This window comes from Numenius arquata, chromosome 2, assembly GCF_964106895.1.
Source record: "Numenius arquata chromosome 2, bNumArq3.hap1.1, whole genome shotgun sequence".
In the NCBI taxonomy this organism is placed as follows: Eukaryota; Metazoa; Chordata; class Aves; order Charadriiformes; family Scolopacidae; genus Numenius; species Numenius arquata.
The window spans coordinates 48,665,571-48,684,375 of NC_133577.1; the positions used below are offsets into that span (position 1 = coordinate 48,665,571).

Consider the following 18,805-nt stretch of genomic DNA (forward strand, 5'->3'; position numbering starts at 1 on the left):
TGAACCCTCTGTCACGACAAACAATTTGACAGGCACTGATCTAAATGCTTTGGGATTTGTATTTCAAAATTGAATAGCCATATGCTTACCATCGAAACGTGCCAAAGGCATCTGTTCTTTTACAGTTTCTGATGTTTGTTTACCAGTGCATAGTCGTATACATTTAATAATTGCTTTAATACCCTCCTCCCACATTCTCAAAGAAGAGGAGCTCCAAAAGTGTTTTAAAAGCGCTATACGTACTGTAGCTCTGAACTTTTTCTATATCCATGGACAATTCTGAAATGGAAGTCATACGAGCAGCATAAATAAGCCATGCGTAAAGAGTCGGGATAAGCATTGCCATACAGCCTGCCACAGAAGGCTAAAGATAAATGCACCTCCTTTTTCAACTTTTTTTCCTTCTCCTCACTCCCCCTCAGCTTTAATTCTGCACTCGGTGACCACAAGCGAGTATCCTGTCTTCCAGATAACAGGCTGCCTCTCAGCTGAATTCATACTGGAGCCAGTCCCCCGAGGAAGCAGCATGGTGCAGCCAAACCTGCACTTGGAGCACCCTCACCTCTTCCAGGCCCGTCCGCACTCAACATTCTTACTCTCCTTTTTATTACTTCCACGAGGTTTTGGAAATAAACTAATCCTTAGACAATCTTGGCATTAACTATGCGTGCTTATCACACTCATTCGACACTAGTCCCTTTAATCATTAAAAGCAATAACATAGACATGACACCCACCAAAGATTTAAATTAGCTTTTAAAAGGCTAACTTGTCTGATTGTCTCTAGACAAGATGATACCTATGAAGACCATGGTTTTACTGTGAATAAAGCATACACTAAAATATCTATCCAGGAAAAGACAATTTAAGAAGAAAGAATCTATTTCAAGTGTGAATTTGCTGCTTTGTTCTATTCAAATACAAAACAGTGTTGTTGGTTATTATATTGCCACTTTCAATGTTGCTTAATTTACATAAAAATTAACTAGACTCTTCTTTTGCATGCATCAAGTACTCGTGGTTAGCTATCTATGTATATTTAATATATTTCCATGTCATCATCCATTGCTGGATAATTAGTTCCTGGAACTCTTACTGTGTTTCAAACGGTGAAACATAAGAAGATCTTATTTAACATCAAGTTTCCATTCAACAGATGAGTAGTAATTTCCCACTCACCTTCACCTCTTCTGTGTTTTGATACTTTCTTCCGATGTTTTACACTTAAAGGGAACACACATTTCAGTCACCGAAGAGACACCTCATAGGCATCCAGTCTAATCAAATTAAATGAGCATTCAACACCGATAGCTAAATACTGATTTTCTCTCACCTCCTTTATATTACCTTTTCTCCAAGTCATACTACCTATATCACAACATACTGACATACAAGACGGTTACGCAGAGGAAACCTCACTGAGATTCAGAATAAACACATCAATATATGTTTGAAACACTAGGATTTTAAACATTCTTGTAGATAAACGTTATACAATTTTTTGTCTTGTGCAACAACACATCCAACCACCTTTCCAGTACAGCCAGTATGAAACTTTTTTCCAGCTTCAACAAGTGAGGGATGCTGCCAGAGATCTGAAGGCCAAACAGACAGTTAAAGTTCTCTTAACCTGACCTTGCACTAAAGGCCACTGAAATCCCTGCAAAGGAATTTCTGCCTTGTGATGACAGAACCATTACAATTTCAAAAAAACTGTTCTATTTTTACAGTACACTAAGACTGAGCAATACTGAGGTATTGCAATAGCTGGGGCACAGGTCTCATAAAAAACCAACTTTGCCATTTCCCTCCCTGTTAAAATATTTAAAGCAGTTTGCAGTTCTGGGATTAAGTTCCACTCACATCTGCTCCTCTTGGGTTTGACACTTTGGACAAAATTTCATCTTTGGTCAGCAAGACAACTACCTGCTGTTTGTTTGCTAGCAGAGGCTGATTCATTCTTCCTTTCCAGACTTGGTGTTACAGTCATTTATTTCCAAGCCCAGACAAAAAAAAAATCATGGAAAAGCTACAGCTGGACACCTTGTCCCAGGTCTCCACACTCTGCCTAGCAAGTCATTCAAGCTTTTGGTACAGACCTTCCCACCCATCACCCCTCTAGCAGCTTTACTCAACATGGATCTGCCTTCAAATCTGATCGATATGATCATTCAAGCACAGAACCCACTCCAAGCAAATTCCTTTGAGAGCCACCAGCTGGCTGGCTGTCATCCAGAACCCAAGTTTGGTAGGAGGGACCTTATTATGCACGACTGTTTCTGACACGGCGTGCAGCAACCCAAAGCTGCCTCTACTGTGTCACCTCCACCAGCCTCTGCTGGTAAACAAAGGGAAATGACTAAACTCAATCATAGAATCATACAGTTGTTTGGGTTGGAAGGGACCTTGAAGATCACCCAGTTCCAACCCCCCTGCCATGGGCAGGGACACCTCCCACTAGACCACGTTGCTCAAAGCCCCATCTGGCCTGGCCTTGAACACCTCCAGGGATGGGGCAGCCACAGCTTCTCTGGGCAACCTGTTCCAGTGTCTCACCGCCCTCACAGGAAAGAATTTCTTCCTGAGATCTCATCTAAATCTCCCCTCTTTCAGTTTAAAACCATTACCCCCCCTGTCCTCTTGCTTCACTCCCTGATAAAGAGTCCCTCCCCTCACTCGTAATTCCTGATAATCGAATTTCACTCAAAATGCCATATATGGGGTGCATTATTTATACTGACCAAAAAAAAAAAAGGCACCAAATATATCTTGATAATGCTGCGTTGGAAATGTTACTGTCACAAGCATCTGCCCTGTGGCAAGAAATCAGATCCATCGTATGCTGGATTCAAACATTATCGTACTGGGCAACTGCCAGGGCATCAGCACAACTAGGGCTGCCTGGGGTGGAGGTGGACGGAGGAGAAGTCTCACAGACATTGCAAAAGGGTCCAAGGACCTGCTGCGGAGTGACTTTGCTGAAGGAAGTTAGCAAAGCATCATGTTTTTTGTGCTTGAGAGCGGGGCTTATCCATAGTAGGGTTTCTTTCAAAAGGAGAACAAGCTGAGCATAATATACAGAAATGATGAGTAATTAATTATACCATGCACTGGAGCAAGACTGTGGTGGAGAGAGTACAGAGAGGAGAAAGAAAAAATGTCCAAAAGACAAAATCAGGAAGGCTTGAGTCTTCTTCATTCTCTTAAACTTCAGAGTTGACTGAGCTTCTTCTCTCTACTCTCAGATGAAGTCAGAAACAAGGACAGAGTTAAATAAGAAAGAAGGAATCTTAAAGAATTAACCTGTCTTCTGCAGAATTGCTGAGGCCACTTATGATACTTTTCCAGGCCTACCTGAGGCACAGGCATCAGGACATGCAGAGGACAGATCTGCAATAATTTTTTGAAGAAGGATTACATAAAAGTGTATTTGGAGTGTTTCCTGCAGGGAGATGTAGGAGGAGATCCTTCAAAAAAATCCTGACATTGTTCTAACCAGGTATGTGGAAAAGACTAAGAATTCAGGTGATCTGGAGGTATTGTGAAATAGTATGCACAGTAATTCACCTAAAAGATATTATTGGCTGATATAGATGTATCAGGGCACCAGGCTAAAATCTAAGAACATCATTCAGGATGGGGTACACCAGCAAAGGCAGCAAATTCCAAAGTTGCTGTAAGCTGCCAGATGGTCATCTCCATTTCAGCAGAACTGCATCCTCTGTTTCAAAGGCTGGACTAATTTGACCATTCTGAGAAACGCAAATGCTCTATGGTGACAACAATTACAAACTGCTTCCTTGTCTATTCATTTATTGTCATCAACCTGCATCCGATAGCTTTCAATTAATCTCTTTCTGCTCCAAGGCTCTGCTGATAAGCATCAGCTCCTCTGGACCAGATTGCTTCAGGCTCATTTTACCTTGGTGGATAAATCAAAACATTTGCAATCTTCATCTAAATTTGCCCACAAATATACAAATATAGTAGTTACTGCTCTTTGGTTTTGACCAAAGTAGACTATTATGGAAAAACAACAGAAAGAATAATTTCTCATCTATGTCAGCATTTTGTTTCTCTTGTAACTTTAAGTAACTACTTTGGTTTATTCCTATTTAACCAGGCTCCCTAGTGTATTTATCTGGTTCTGAACATTCTTTTGTATAATAAACACTGCTGAAAATAACATCTTATGAATTACAATAACAGCCTGAGAAAGACATTTTATCCCTACACAATACTAAAAACAGTTTCTGATAACAGTCACATTTAGATACTCTCCAAAATTCACTGAACATTTTCAAACATGAAATTTGCTGCCTCAAACCTTTTTTTCCGATGAGTAAGGATACCTAGTTCTCAGGGTTCATTGTAATGCTAATGAAAACTTTTTTTTCATACTGACTTAGTTGAAGGATATCCTGTCCTTCTGCTGCATTATTAATACTGCCAAACCACTGGAAAACTAAGTGCAAATGCCAATTCACTTAGTGCTATCATTCGGCTCTACAGAATTTTCCATTTTAGCTACAGTGTGTGCTAAGTAGCAGACAAAATATATTTTACATGCAGTTCTCAATAGCCTTTGTTTATCTTGTGACAAAAGCCTGACCAGCATATTGCACATGTTCTTATTTGTTTATAATTGGTTTCTTAATGTGAGGTGGGGTTTTTTTCAGACAAAAATTTTTGTGAAGTGTCATACTTCTGGGATTAAAACTACGCTGGCAATTCTTTTCATTATAATAGCTCTTGATTTTTGTCTAAATCCAGATATACATACCAAATTCCATGGAGAAAAAGGCAATTTGACATTTCTGCTCCATAAAAGTACAATTTAGTAACAGAAGTCAAAGCAGCATATCACTTGAAAATTAGAAATAAAAAAACATTTACATTTTGTTTGTTGGCTTGTGGTTGTTTTTTTTTTTAAAGAGAATGAAATCTGAGAGCTAGAAGATGCTTATTGTGTAACCACGTTCAAATATCCCGTTTGACACAGCACCAAGTGTACTCTGGATTACTCATAGATATAAAACAAATTATTGTATTTATAAGATACAGATTTGAGAATATGCTGTGAGTATAGATCTTCAAACCCCTCTTACTTTTTTCAGCTACCTCCACTACTTCCATCTTTTTGTATTATTTGCCACAACTCCTCTATTAAATAAAGGAAATATTTTAGGAATGTGTTTCTGGACAGCAAAATGTTTTGAGAAAACAACATTAAGATAACAACTATAAAAGAATTTTTGAAAAATTTGAAAACTTTTGAAAATGAAAGTAAGCAACATTTCTGGGATTATAACCAGATACTTACAAATTCCAGTTTTCTCATGGGAAGAAACTCAGTTAATTTCCTCATATTCACCTGGGCCTTAACCTCAGAGCCCTGCCGGTAAGAGCTCTCCATTCTGACCTATTTTTTTCTTTCTTTCATTTGAAAGGAAAAAGCATGAAATATATTGTTAAAAGTTTGTCATTCTAAGCAAAGGAAATAGCAGAGTGGCAAAACACAACATTTGCTCTCTCACTCAAAAGTGTACACACCACAAGAGGGCTGCAGTTAATCTTAGTTTTTGAAATTCTTATTTCTCAGCATTTAGTTATGCAATCTGAATGTTCAACACTTTTCCTTCTGTTTTACTTTGAAAAGATGCAGCACCCGATGAGGCTGTTTGAGTTGTAAGTCAAGACAGAGCATCCTGATAGCAGATCCTAGAATGTTTTCCAAATGACATCTACCTACTCAGTTGAGTTCCTCCTTTTGATGAGCTAATAGGAGGTGATGGACCTCTAGCAAGAAGCCAGTGCAATCAAGTCTTACCACCACCACTGCTACACTGGCTTGGGGATGCCCCAGATTATTATGCAGACTGAGTGAGCTCACTTTGCTCATGTTCTGGACCAGTTGAAACCCATGTTGGCTTTGTTACCACAATCTCTTCAGTTTGGGCGTAAAGCAGCCCAAGTCTGACCACTGTGCTCTCAGTCAGCTCAGAAGGAGCAGCAGAGGAAAATCATTCTGCTTGTAAAAGATCATGGGGCATATATCCTCACTGCGTAAACTCACGAAGGCTAAGTCAGTCTGTTTTCTCTAACTTTATTAACAAGGTTTGAGAATACAATACTTATCCTAGATGGTTTGCCAAGTAAGACGCAGATCAGCCACTAAACTCCTCTACATATACGCAGCTTAGTATATACACAATATACTCCACCTTACAGGAATAAACCCACCATGTGAGTCATAGCCTCATTGCCTCATTACATTCCATCACCATTTGGCGGTTTGATTTTAATGAATTCTGTGCTGTCCGCTGCTATCCAAACAAGAAGATGTGAAAAAGAATATGCTGCTGGTTGACTACAACGTGCCAGAATACAGAATAGCACAAGACTGAGAGTCAAGAGAATCTATCCCTTCAAGGAGGAGAATAATCCTTTGAAAATGTTCTCTCCTAATGTACAACGCTGCTGTTATAAATCAGAAATTATGTATATATTTTAAAATTGAGTGCATGCTCACGTGCGCGTCTCAGTGTGTAATGTCAACTGAATTCGTTAGCACCACAGGTAGCATAAATCCTGATGAATCTCCACAGCCTCTCTGTATGGTCGGGAATGTATTATTAACAGGTTTATTAAATATTTGCAATGCTATGGACATGCTGAGTGCACTGTTTGAGACAGCTGCAGCTTAACTGCTACCTGCTTCAACAATGCTAATATAATATACCAGTGAGATGGTTGTTTCAGATGTACAAAACCAAAATACCTGCCTCAAAAAGCCACGGTCCCTGCAGATAGTACATGAAGAAGGGGAAGGAAAGAAGGAGCTACATAGCTGCTGAGCATATGTTTCATTTAATTCTCTGATCCACGTTATGAGAGCAGCAAAGGGCTGACAGAGGAAGCCAGGGAGCTTTCTGGTCTTTTGGAAGGAATGCTTTTTTGGGTAAGAGAAGAAAGAAGTAGGACTGGTTAAATCCCAACAATGCTGCTGACAGGTTGAACCTGGAGAGCACTTAGGCAAAGAATCCTTTTGAGGGATGATTTTTCAAAAGCATCCAAGCAGATTTAAAGAACACGAATTCTTACAGGATTTTAAATGGGACTTACGTCCCTAAGGTCTGCCCTCGGTGTGTTTGGCTTTCAACATCAGTACCCATAGCAACTTCCAGGCAACGCAAACGTGCCATTGCTCACAAATTCCAAAGTCTCTAAAATGTTTTTAAAAATGTCTCTCTTCTTTTTATTTATTGTGCATGCTATGCATTTCTCCTAATAGATGTCCTTATTGTCTGAGCGATGCCAGAAACCATCAGGAGGGGCTGGGTCCTTTAAGAGCTCTGCAGTGAAGGACCAGTGATTGGATCAAGCCAGACAGAAGGTTGCTCAGGTCCCCGCTTCTGGAACTGTTTTATAAACATCAAGAACACTCAGATTTATTGTTATACTGCAAGGTCAACAATGACTGCCAATGCAAACAAAACCACAGTTTTGCATAAGTCTAAATATAGATGATATGCATTTCAGATATGCTTATTTTAAGGTATTATTAGCTTTTAACAGTATGAAATGAGATTACGGAGAGACACTACCATATTGAATGTACATTGAAAACAGTTTTCCTATTCTTAACTGGTAGCTATTCCACAGAAAAATTCATTTATGGGAAAATATATTCAAACTTTACATCTGTAATCTGTCATATATGTCACTGTAATAGTTAATTCACATTATACAACACTTCAAATAACTGGCATGGTACACAGGCAGTAAAGGGAAACCCTTCCTATATCTACCCATGTTTGGTGCGAACACTGGGAGCAAAGACCTTATTTCCTGCCCTCCAGGATCCTGCAGTTCAGGAAAACGTTGACAAAGTAAGTCCCAAACACAGCAATATTTCAGGTTACATAGAAGGTGATGAATGAGGTGAAGAGTTCAATTTATGTTGAAGTTTATGTTTTGATAAAAATCTATTTTAAAAAGCATTTATACTCTACTACAATTTTTCCCAAGCTCCTCTGCCCTCTCATGTTTTTCGTTTTTCAGTATCAGTACCATAGCAACATGCAGGACTTGTGAATGTGGTACTGCTCTCAGCATCTCTGGAGCAGAGCCTCGCAAATGACTGCCAAACTCGGGGATCTGAGTCAGCTCGGAAAAGTATGATGCTGGGCTAATTTTTGTAAGCCCTGAAAATAATGGCAGGGGACTGGGAGGAGGGCAATGGGAAGAAGAGCTGAAGCTGCAACAGCAGAAAGGAATGAAAGAAACACACTACTTAAGGTTTAATGATATATAAGGAGCAAATTTTGCAAGAAGAGGAGATTGAAAGTTGTATTAGTATCTCATGGATTTTGGGGCTGTATCTGAACAACTTGAGGATTCCAACATTTCCAGCAACTGAAATGATACTCCACGGACCTTCTCCCCTGCCAGCAATTACTCATAGAAAAATGATATCAAGAATACACAAAATACATTTGCAGCAACTTTAATGCAGCTGGAAAGGAAAACAGCTAGCATCTGCAAAAAGTGGAAGAGTGGGGAATCCATCAAATATGATTGAGAATCTCTACAATGGGCCTCTGATTTGGAATTAGTCTCTTCAGCCTGTAGATGTTGCCATTTTTCTAATAAACACATCAGGAAACATCATCTCCTAACTGAAACTAAAGCAGTATTTTGTCCTGGGAAAAGTATGTTTAGGCTCCTCTCTACTCAAGGCTGCCTGAAGCAATTACCTGCCTTACTAATAAACAGAGCCAAGAAATGGGTATGCTGAGTAGAGCGTCTGGTAATCCCATGTGAAATAAACAGGTATCAATACTATTCCTCTGTTTATAGGAATTAATTCCAACTTTAGCAATAATTAAATATGCTACCAATCCAACAAACATCACCTGCACAAACATGGATCATTGGCTTACAAGAATGAGCAGCAATTAATAAACTCAAACTTTAGCCGAGGCTCACCTATTACCTATCCTGCAGCCATAAGTCTTCAAAGACAACCACAAAGCTCAGTGTTCTGCCGCAAAAACCCAAATTCCCTGGACAATTCTTACAGTATTCAGCATACTTTATCAGTATCAAGCCCAGCACGAGGATATAGTGAACAAGTCAACTAAATGGACCGTTTGCAAAAACAACCAGAATAACTTTTTTACAAAGTATCTTCAATAGGCCATAAACATTAGATTTAAAACAAAAGCAGGAACATACTTTCAAAATTCTGCAGGGAATAATTTTAGTTTTTACTGAGCAATCATTTTACCAGAACTCATCTGTGGCCAAGCTTCATTTCTACGTATGCAATCGGATGAGCTCACATCGTTCCAGGCCTCCAGTTGAAGCAATTAAAAATGTCCACATTCGCCAAACATTACCACATTGTTACCACAGATACTGTGTATTCTGAGTTAAGGGAAAACAGTGGAAACCTCTAATACCACTGTAGGGTAACTGCTGGCAAATAATAACTTTTTTAGTATGGTTACCACAGCGACTATTAATCACCTGCAAGGAGGCAAATGGAAAATGATGCACCGCATGGTATATCTGCTTGTCACCAGCCATGACTCACACGTAAGAGTGTAAGGAGATTATTTCAGTAGATGGATCTTGATAGGCTCAAGAACGTAAAACCTGAAATATTTCCAGTGAGTACCATGGATACATGGGTGACACAAACAACAACATGTCAACCTGTAAATACCACAGGGAGCGATTCGTACATGGATCCACCATGAATCCTCCGGTAAAAGGCTGTGCTCCCTTCTCAAAAGCCACGAAGGCTGGGAAGAGGAGAGGATGGGGGGCCAAGAGAAGAGAGTGGTTTGGAGAAAACCAAATCCTTCCCAGGAGGACTGAAACGACAGACAGTTTGCCACAGAGGTGGGGCAAATATCACAGAATACTGCTCCAGTAAGACATGAAAAAAGAGACAGCAACAGAAACTTCAACGTGTGCTAAAGGCCAGAAAATACCTAAGAGAAAGCTGGTGCTCATTCTGAGAAGTAGGTCAAAGCCAACACATGCAGATGTTTGCGAGATATGGTAATCATCAACGGTTAACATGGTTCTGGAAAAAGTCAAGCTGCCCTTTCCCATGTTCCAGATTACAGAGACAACTGTCAGCATTCGCAATAAAGCACAACAGCCTGCACTCGATTTTCTGCATTGCTGAATTTCACAGACGTGCCGAGCGATAAAAGTGTGTTTTTGAACAAGGGCTTTGTGGGTTTTTTTAATTAACTAATTTGTTATGAATTTTCTACCAACAAACACAAGACACAAAAGCCATGCAAGCTTCCATTTACAGACCAATATTTCTCTATCAAAAGCGACGCTATTTAATGCACAGGATCCAATTCTCATAAAAGCAAAAGTTCGATTATAATGGCAACCAGTGAAGCTCTAATACTGCATTTTCAGCTAAAAAATCGCTCAAAGCTCTTTCACAATAGCTCTGTAATTTCTGAGTATCAGTCTACTTAGTAACATGACTCTGGGAGGCACAGAGGAAAAATAAGAAAGGAAAAGAAGAAAATTGGGAAGAATTTCCTTGCACTGAGGAACGATGGTTTAGAGTTGCTGCTTAATCTCTGCAGATCCGACAGATCTACGGGTGAAATTAGTTGATTGAGGACCTGAGGTTAACGCTCATGTGGCCACTTATATTTTCCTGCTTCCAAAACAGACCGGGTTTGGTTTACACATGCACTGAGCAACCAGCACAAACAGGCAAGAGCTGCTCTGAGATGGCAGTGCCGGGTCAGTGTGCAAGCTCTGGCCTCACCAAAACCCACAGAAATTTTGGCAGTGGCCCAGCACATCGTTCTGGGAGTCAAAAATCTGTTCAGTCACAAAGAGGGAGGCTAGTTTTTGTTAAAACAACAGATTCAACCCCTACTCTTATTTGATGTGGGGCCTTTCTACGTCCTGTACCTCCATTACACGTTAGACAAGGTAGGCATGAACCTGAAAGCTGCTGAAGTCGTGGTTCAGTTTGAGCACATAAAACCTCTCAAAGGTAATTCGGCAGACATTTCTGTGATCAATACCTGCACACCTCACCCAATGTTTATGTGAAGAGGAAACAAACTTTGTGTGTCAGAGTAGAAAACACTATATTTAATAAATACATCCATTCATTCATACACCCCACCCACCAGAGCCTGAGCATTTCAGTCAATAAACAGACTTATTACAGACCTTAATTTTATATCTGCATCAATTTTCCCTTAAAAAAAACCAACAATCCACACTTAGAAATTGGTATTACTTCATTTTACATTTGATAATTTGATAGAACATCTGTCTTGTATGCTCTAGGTTCTTTGGATGTAGCTGTACAGAGAGCAGAAGCATCACCTGTACCAGAAGACAAGCCTTTGCAGTATCATGGTACCATCCCTCATTGACATTTCATCCACTCATAAAAGCAGCCTCCTACTACCTCTCTCTTTTCAAAGTCAGAGTAAGAAAAGAGCTCTGGGAGTTAATAAAGTCTGGCTACTTCAAGTTGGAGGGTCTCATTAATAAATTACTGAATTAAGAGTCTCAACTTTAACCACCGATTACACAAATACGTAAAATTTGAGCACCTCAGCTCACATGGCAATTGCAGGGCTCAAGACAGAATCATCTCCTAAATACGGTCACCTAAGCTCTTTAGGGCTTTATATGGGAGCTTGCTACGTTCTTCACGTGTGGCAAGGACACCCAGATGCCACTTACAAGGACCTGCTTGAGTAAAGGCCAGGTTGGATGGGGCTTTGAGCAACCTGGTCCGGTGGGAGGTGACCCTGCCCATGGCAGGGGAGTTGGAACTCAATGATCTTTAAGGTTCCTTTTAACTCCAACCATTCTATGATTCTGTTTGGTTACTTCCCATCCCAGCAAAGGTGAACCGAACCCTATGTTCATTCGGTGAACGAACCAGCTTTCAAGCAGTGCTGCTCGTCACCTCCTATTAACTATTTTAAATATACATTAATCTGCAAATCACAAACTGTCTCCCTAGATTATTAGCTCAAAAGCGCCACATAAGCACATTGTACCATAACCAAAATAAATGGCATTAAGAGTTAAGTACATAAATACACACAGATGGATACTACAGCTCCCAGAAAAGCATACAGAATCTACATAATAGTTAATAAGTGTCACAGGATTAAAATATTTACATATATCTATATCTATCTCCTGGATTGAACACCTAAATACAATCTTCCTGCCTTAGCAATGAAAGAGACTAGGATATTTGCATGCAATTACTGAAATCCTGTACAACTGTGAAACCCTGAAACCCAGGAATACACAGTAGAATATACAGACTGTTTTCTGATCGTGTATATATATAAACATCTATTTTGGGGCAAAACTACCAAATTTGAATCAATCATGGCAAGAGGATGAGAATCCCTGTTTCTTCTCATCAGTAAGGATATGCAATGAAGGCAAGTGTGTTAAATTTGTATTTTTTTTTTAATTTTAGGATGCTGCAGTTGGCAGCTGTTATCTGCATTTTTTTTTTCTTTTGCAGTTGAACCAGAAATAAATTTGAAGCTTAAATACTATAAGGAGGCATATAATTCTGACTCTTCACCATACTGTAAAATCAGTAAAATATAAAGCCCATAATAGGAACACCCAGTCCAATGTATCCAGAGATTAAAGATTGTTGATGGATATAGAGGAAGCGTCAAAAAGAGGTCAGTTAAAATTTAATGTTGGCAGAAATGATTGTCTGCGAAAGTATGAATAATCTTCTAATGATGCTTTAAAACCTCAGCTCTGTCTTAACACTTACTGTTTATTTAGTCGTGAGAAAATACTTAAAAGCCATGAAGCAATTTTAAGAAAACATTCGTAAACAACTATTTTCTCTTGACAGACTATTTGGCTGCAATTACAGATATTATGCCAAGATAATATATGTTATTCCACGAATCCAGACAATATTGAATCAAATCAACTAGTATTATTTTCCATCTTGTTGAAACTGAACATTCAAGCCATCTGAACTTTCAATGTCATTTGGCACTTCAGAAAAGACTATAAAGTACAACCAGGGCTGAAAAGCTATACTTCATTTCTGAGTCACCTCCTGACCTTTCAAAGAAGGATCTCACAAACTAGATCTTCAAGAGCATTATATAAACCAGAAGTGTTTTTAATTAACTTTGTTAAAGGCATGCTTATATAAAAGTCTTATTTAAATTCCTGAAGATTTCTGTCATTTTCAAAGTCCCATATTTTGTAAAAGGAGATGGTTTTCCTTAACCCAAGTTCTGCCAAAAACAACTCCATACATAACATCTATTCAAAGCTTCAGGCTTTAAAAAAGGGTTAGATATGATTTGAGGTCATGGCTAGAGAGGTGTATAGTGATGATATTAAAAAAAAAAGAAATCATGACCAGGCTTAATTTTGCAGTCTAGAATTCATTTTCTGTTGCTCATCACATGTTACGACTGTCTTTCCAAAAAATGCTCACCTTCGTTCCCACAAGAAATATAGCATAAAGCTGTAGTAATTTTTCACCAGGTGCTGACTGAAACCAGGATTCATAACAGCTGAGGCAAGACAAATTACTTGATCAAGTGAACAGAATTGGAAAGAAGCAAAGCAACTATTTTATTTCCCTTTGGTGTCTATCAACAGCCAACTAAACAGATGCAATAAAATCCGTGGCATTCCAGAGGTCACTTTGGTCAACAAAAGTTTGGTCTTCCACAGGGTAATTCCTCTATTTCCCACAATAAGAGATCCAAGCGATCAAATGTGCTTCAGCACTGAGAAAATGTGCAATTAATTGAGTTCATACACTTTCTTCAAGTATTTTGATAAAGTAGGGCCAGACTGTTGGCAGAAGCAAATTTTAAAGCGTGCTATGAAAAAAGGCTAGTGCTATTTTGAGTAACACGCACCAGTGAAGATTAAGGAAGAATCTCACAAACCTGCTTTACCTGTTGCAGAGACAGTTGACTAGAAATTCAGTAATTGTTGCCAAGAAGGATGATTTTTCTTGCAGGGGTGAAAAATGCATATATTTTGTTAATCTCTATTTAATCTCTAATACTTTTCCATATTCCCTAGTCCTTACTGAAATTTTTGTTACTCTCTTACTCACTTCCACATCTTCAGGTAACTCTCTATACTGCATATCAGGTAACAAGCTGACCTTATCCAGCTACCGTGCGCTTCTTCCCTCTTTGTGTTCTTATATCTATACCATATTTTCTTTTACCATGCACAAGCAATGACATTATATTAAAACATCCTACTCAAAATTATTACTGAGCCAAAGGTACACACTTCTCCAAAAATGAACGCTGAATCAAATTTATGTCGTTCTCCTGCTTAAAAAAACCAGTAACAACTGTAGTGCTTATTCTACTGAGTATATTATTAATTATATATCTAAAGAATGTTCATAGTCTGTGTGTACTCTTGGGTGATTCTAAGGTTTATATGAATGAGAAAACAGTACTGTGATCATATACAAGTAAAATAATGTTTTCACTCTCTTGGCACCTGAGCATAATGAAAGGAAAAACCAGTCAGATTTACCTGGGTTTCTGTTTAGAAGAGTCAGCTCAGGGGGTAAGAGCTATAATTCATGAAGAGCTAGAATGTGGGAAAAAATGGTAACAGACTCAAACGCGAATGAGATGTATTGCCTAAACAATTTTTATTGCTTTTTTGGTGGAGGTTATATAGATTATTTTTTTTCTTAGCTCCCATAATCTCAGCAATGGCTTAGAAACCATCATAGCAGTATTTATGGGCAAAAGAGATCAGATAGTTGAAATAATGACCATGTAAGAGCGAGAAGGCAGCCGGAGGAATCTGAGTGCTGGTCATCACTGCCAAAGCCATTCACATGGTTCAGAAATTTTTGCCACCTACGGAAAGCAAAAGGACTGATAACTGCTCAGATTATGCTGTCAGGGTGCAGACTGTGCTTCCTCTAGGAAAAAACCCGCTGCAGAGATAAAAGCAACATTTTACTGAAGGGTTTTTTTTCCTGATTTTTCATTTCTATTCAGAAGGGTTGCTAAGAGTTATTTTTATGTAATAGCAGGTAATTCTTTCATGCTACAGCTTGTGATGCATATTAATCGGGGTTCTTGCCAAATTAAATTAGTTTTTTCAACATTCGAAAAGCAGTTAAACTTCTTATGACATTTCCCCCCTCTCTTCATCAGCCTATTTTTGGAGCAAAATAATGTACTCAGGCCTGAAGTAAAGACACTTAAGCCTCAGGAATGGAAAACGGCCACGAGCCAAAATGTATTCACAGGAGAGCTATAGGGCAATAAGGTTGTCATCTCTGCACAAAAATACTTTCAAAGACGTAAACATGATGTTAAAATCTCCACCACTCCCTATTGCATGTTAAAGTCACACACACTGCTCTGAGCTTGCAGTTACAAGCAGGAAAAAAGGAAATAAGCCTATTTTTATCACTATTGCTAGTATTGTAGCATTAGGACAGGCCAGAAACAGGGACACCATATCCTTAACAATCCTGGGCTTCTTTATTACTCCTAGTATCAAAAATTAGAATTGTAAAAAAGGCATTCTAATATTTTAAATAATAAGTCAAATCAGAACTGAATGATAATGCTAAGTATCAATTGTGCCATCTGCATCTGAAAATCTACCTAGACATCTATATTGTACAGAACAAAATATATATGTGCAGATATATAATACACTGAATTGTTTTAAAGTCAAGCAACTACAGTTAGGTTGTCTATAAAAATAAAATATTTCAATGCAAATGGTCCCTATTTGGCACACTTGCAAACAATCGAAAACCAATTCTTAAATTAGTAAGTAATAACTATGTATTTTAAAATGCTAGTTGTACTGCCTTTTCACGCATAATTTACTACATCGTAGCATACAGTCATAACATATAAAGTTTATAATGCCTACCAAGATACCCAATACCTATAAATTCAATGCTAAAGGGACATTAATATGTCACACAACATTTGCCTGCCTTAAATAAAAGTAGGACTTAAAAACATTTGAAAGACTGGACACAAAAAAATAATCCAGGGATGTTTTTTGTTTTTCCCCAGCTTTGTACTGCATAAAATCAGTTAATCAGCATCAGATATTTTCCTTTTTATAACCCATTAGCCTAATTTGCATAGATCTCTCATACAGCAATAGAAAAGCATTTTTATAAAATTAGAAAATTACTGTATAACCACGAAGCTCATTTCTGCAGCAAATGCAGAATCTTTTCTTTTCTTTTTTTTTTTTAAGTTGATAATATTGTGAGTGGAAAACATTCCTTTAACTGAAAAATTATTCCAGGCTAGAAATATTCTTATGCACTAAATTAACCTAATGCTGAAAAGTTTTAAGTAAAGCAAGCTTTTGAACTTGTGTATGTGGCAATTATTTTTTTTACTACAACAAATTGAGTAATAAACATTCAAGATAAATGAAAATCTAAGACGTCCACCACAGAATGTCTAATAAAAATAGGGTCAAATAGACACATGCTCCAGGATTGTCCAGCTGGACAAAATATCAAAGAGTTTACAGTGATTTTAGGATATTTGCTTAGTAGAAACGAGGCAAAATGCAAGCCAGCTCTGCTCCTAAAATCCAAGCAAGGATTCCAGCAAGGAAAAAAAAAAACTTACCAGCAGGCCCCTTATTCTTTTTAGTAATCTCAAACTTCTTCCTTTGGCAGTCAGAATAACCAGCATACGTTAAAGATCTAGAATCACTTTTCCCTGAAGAACTAGCCTATAAATAAGTCACTTCATATATACTGTACATTTTTTTTCTTCAATCACACATTCATATATCCTACGAACACTCATTCATCTGTATTTGAATCACCACCACATCAGTATCATTTAATGGTTACACCGTTACAACCTAAAACCTCATCAAAATGCCCATTCCCAAAGCAACCCACTGACATCTTGAGCTAACAAGCAATCACATCCTTATACTCTGTTCCCCCGATAACAGGGACTCAATCTCTACCCCCAGGTTAATGCAGAGATGGAAGACCATTTCTGGGTAGAAAGCAAGTATCAGGCATTCTCTCAGCCTCCCCTCGGCCAAGCCCAAGCACCACAACTCCTGTTTCACACAGTTTCTGCAAGTCACCATCACCTGAAAAAGCTGGCAGCACCAGGCAGCTGCCCGTCTTCCCCTTGTCCATTTAACACAGCAACTTCTTGTCTCAGCTCTCAGACTTAAAACCAGAAGTTTTTCAGGGAGGGCAGCGTGATACATGGCTGTGTGTTGAGTGTCAACTACACAGCTGGGGTTAGGGACTGGCACAGACAATAAGGATAAACTTTCTTTTATTTTCTGAGGTAGACTGCTAAACAAGCTGCAGTATTAAAAAAAAATATTAAATAAACATAAAAATGTTGTTTTCATCCACTGCATATCTCCTGATGACATTAGTATGTGTTATCAACTCTCAAATCTATCCATGTTACTATCATTTCAAACAGGGTTGCAAACAAAGGCAGCTTTTTTTGTGATCAGGATACATAAAGTTTCTCTGAAATTACTTCAAGCAGTTCTGTGAAAATCAGCTTCGACAGCTTGGGTAAGATTCATTATTTTAAAGGAAAAAAAAGGATTACCTTCCCTTAGACGCTCAACCACAAAAGTGAATCCAGTAGTTCGTGGATGTAAGACGTACTCGTATTTTTGAAGTCCATTCTTTTCAGCGAATTCATTACTGCGGGCTTTGGTATTGGCTGAAGGAGAGAAGACAAAAAGCCCCATTTCTTATTAGCGTGCATGTAGACCAAGAATTAAATAGAATTATTATAGGACAGGAACGGTACAACAGCAGTTGACACAGTATGAATGTGCAACAGCTTTTCAGGTGGAGGCAGACGGCAAGTGTGGGCTGAAGCACGGTATGAGGAAGAGCAATGTGGATTGCAAGAAAAGCCTTTTTTTACCCTCTCATTTCATTTTAGAAAATAACCAGCATAACTTTCATATTTATCAAATGTAACCTGAGATCTATCAATTAATGAGTGTTAATAGTTCTCTATTGTACATTTCAATACCCATTTCACAGTAAAGTGTGTTAGTTGGCTCAATTATTATTTTTTAACTCAAAAGGCACAAGATATAGTAATGTAGGTTTGACATTATGTACAGAAATACCTTGAAGTCAATGTTTAACTATGTTAAACTTATTCCGGAACGAAAACATTAAATGAAGGAAAACAGTTAATCTAATCCATTAGAATAGTATTTTACATCTTCATTCTGAATTTGCCAATCCTTATTCATCAACCTCTGCTGCACATAGGTACACCGTTTAAATTTTCTGACTACCTGCCTCAGTGTCACAACATGAGATCATTCCCATACGCAGGGTACATTCAAGGCAGCTGGAAAGCAGTGTGGCTAAACCCCGTGACAAATACAGAATCAGAATTTTAGGGATTGAAAGGGACCTTCAGAGATCATCTAGTCCAACCCCCAGCCAGAGCAGTGTCACCCAGAGCAGGATGGACAGAAACCCACCCAGGCAGGTTTGAGTATCTCCAGAGGAGACTCCACACCCTCTCTGGGCAGCCTCTTCCAGGGCTCTGCCACCCTCAAAGGAAAGATTTTCCTCATGTTAAGATGGAAGTTCCTGTGTTCCAGCTTGTGCCCGTTACCCCTTGTCCTGTCACTGGGCACCACTGAAAAGAGCCTCTTGACACCCACCCTTTAGATATTGATAAGCATTGATAAGGTCCCCTCTCAGTCTTCTCCAGGC

General features: G+C 38.6%; 1 protein-coding gene across 1 annotated transcript in view; it reads right to left on the reverse strand.

Annotated features, from left to right (window-relative positions):
* The window catches only part of LCLAT1 (lysocardiolipin acyltransferase 1), a 119,733-nt gene that overhangs the window by 33,108 nt on the left and 67,820 nt on the right, over positions 1-18,805 (reverse strand). Inside the window, exon 6 of the mRNA XM_074168625.1 lies at positions 17,664-17,780. Within this exon, the coding sequence (XP_074024726.1) occupies positions 17,664-17,780 (117 nt within the window). The remainder of the gene's footprint in view (positions 1-17,663; positions 17,781-18,805) is intronic.